The following is a 1,850-nucleotide window of genomic DNA, read 5'->3' as shown; positions in this document are numbered from 1 at the left end:
GGGATTTGGCGGTGGGATTGCGGCTCGGCAGAGCTCCTCCCCAGATGCTGGGGGGAGGGGGGTACATTGCTGTGCTACCCGCTCCTTTTTCTCTGCGCGGGCTCCTGAGAACCCAAAGTGGATTTTAATGCATGAAATTGCATCAAGGCAGCGGGATTTCCCATCCCAGCCAGCGGTTGGGCGCAGTGCCAGCCGGCAGCCGGGGCACTCACACCGCAGCTTGATGCTCTGGCAAATGGGGGTGACACGGCTGCAGCCGCCCGGACCTTCCTAGGGGGTGTCAGGCATCCCCAGGCTGCGACACCCATGCGCTTCTGCCACCGGGCTTGTAAGGATGGCATGTGCTCCCAGGAAACTCAGCCTGGTTGTGGGCAGGAGGGGTGGCGGGTAGATGGGTGCCTTGGTGCTGGGCTGGGGATGGGACCGGACCCTGGACATCCCCCGCACCACGCATCCCATGCATGCACCGAGCCAACCCCCAGCAAAGAGGACCAGAGGAGCCTCAGGGTGTTCAACCTCCACCCTCGGGGACCCCCAGGACAGGGCCTCCAAGTTGGCAAACCCAGGTCAAGCTGGAGCTGTAGGATCTCTACCTGCATCCCTCCGTGCCAGCCCTTGCTCAGCTCATGGCATCCCATGGCCTCCGACGCCCCCGAGCAGGGTTGTGGGGCTCTGTGAACCCCCGCAACAGCGGCCACCTGGCACTGATGGTGGCCATGGCCATGCCGTGCTGGGCCGGGCGGCAGGCTCTCGCTGCAGGACTACAGCGGCACAGCCGGGCAGCAGAGCGGCATGGCGCTGCAGGGCACCCGCTTCAGGACCCGCGACGGCGGCAACGCCAACTGCCTCTGCAAGTGTGCTCAGATGCTCTCAGGAGGTGAGCGAGCCTGGGGGGTCACCCACCCAGCACCCATGGGTGCTCACCCAAAATGCCACCCTCCCACCCCGCTCCCTCCTTGCAGGCTGGTGGTTCGACGCCTGCGGCCTCTCCAACCTGAATGGCATCTACTACCCGGCCCGGCACAACATCCGCAAGCTCAACGGCATCCGCTGGCACCACTTCCAAGGGCCCAGCTACTCCCTGAAGGGCACCCGCATGCTGATACGACCCGCCAGCTTCTAGCACGCCGGTGGCCAGCCACGGCACCGCAACCGGTGCCAGCCTGGCACGGAAGGAGGAGGCCTGGAGGGAGCCGGGATGAAGGGATGGCTGGGGGAGTCTGAGCCCTCTCGGCCGCTGCAGGGAAGATTTCCCCCCAGTTATTATTTTTTTACTATTTTTTATCCCATCCTCCAAGATCCTGCGTGTCCCGGAGAGGGGCTGCACCTTCAGTTCCCCATGCCACCTCCTTCACCCAGAGATGGGGGTCCAAGACACCTCCAGGACCCCTCTGCACGCTCAACCCGGCTCCAAGGCGCAGGGAGGGGGGGCTTTGCCTTTTCTGTGTGTTTTAGGGCATTGCAAAGCTCCCACCGTCCTGCTTTCCCCACGGGATTAGGGGAGCTGGCGGGGATGGGGGTCCCTGTGAGTGCGAGGGGCTGGTGCCATCCCTCCTTCCCGTCCTGCCCAGGTGCGGCCATACCGGGGGACACGGACTGTCCCCTCCCACGTGCATGGCCCAAGCCACCATCCCCACGCATGGCAGCACAGGCGCTGCTCCTTGCAGGACCGGGCTGAGCATTTCCAGCCCCTGGGGTGGGTGGGAGGAGGAGGGGGAGTCTTTGGGGACCCTAGGGGGACTGTTGCCAGGCTGGCATGGCTGGTGGCCCCATGCTGGGGCGGGGGGGCAGCGCTGACAGGGGGCTGGCAGTGTCCTGGGACGGGCAGGATGGGGCTGAGGGGTCGCGGG

The 1,850-nt window shown here is 65.5% G+C and overlaps 1 protein-coding gene across 1 annotated transcript in view; it reads left to right on the top strand.

Moving 5' to 3' along the window:
- Nucleotides 1–1,123, top strand: part of LOC104294000 (angiopoietin-4-like) — a 3,738-nt gene extending 2,615 nt beyond the window's left edge. Inside the window, 2 exon segments of the mRNA XM_009893555.1 lie at nt 747–877; nt 963–1,123. Coding sequence (XP_009891857.1) covers nt 747–877; nt 963–1,123 — 292 coding nt within the window.
- Nucleotides 1,124–1,850: the final 727 nt, after the last annotated feature.

This window comes from Charadrius vociferus, unplaced genomic scaffold (assembly GCF_000708025.1).
Source record: "Charadrius vociferus isolate BGI_N301 unplaced genomic scaffold, ASM70802v2 scaffold259, whole genome shotgun sequence".
In the NCBI taxonomy this organism is placed as follows: domain Eukaryota; kingdom Metazoa; phylum Chordata; class Aves; order Charadriiformes; family Charadriidae; genus Charadrius; species Charadrius vociferus.
This window is presented reverse-complemented; position numbering and strand designations above follow the sequence as displayed.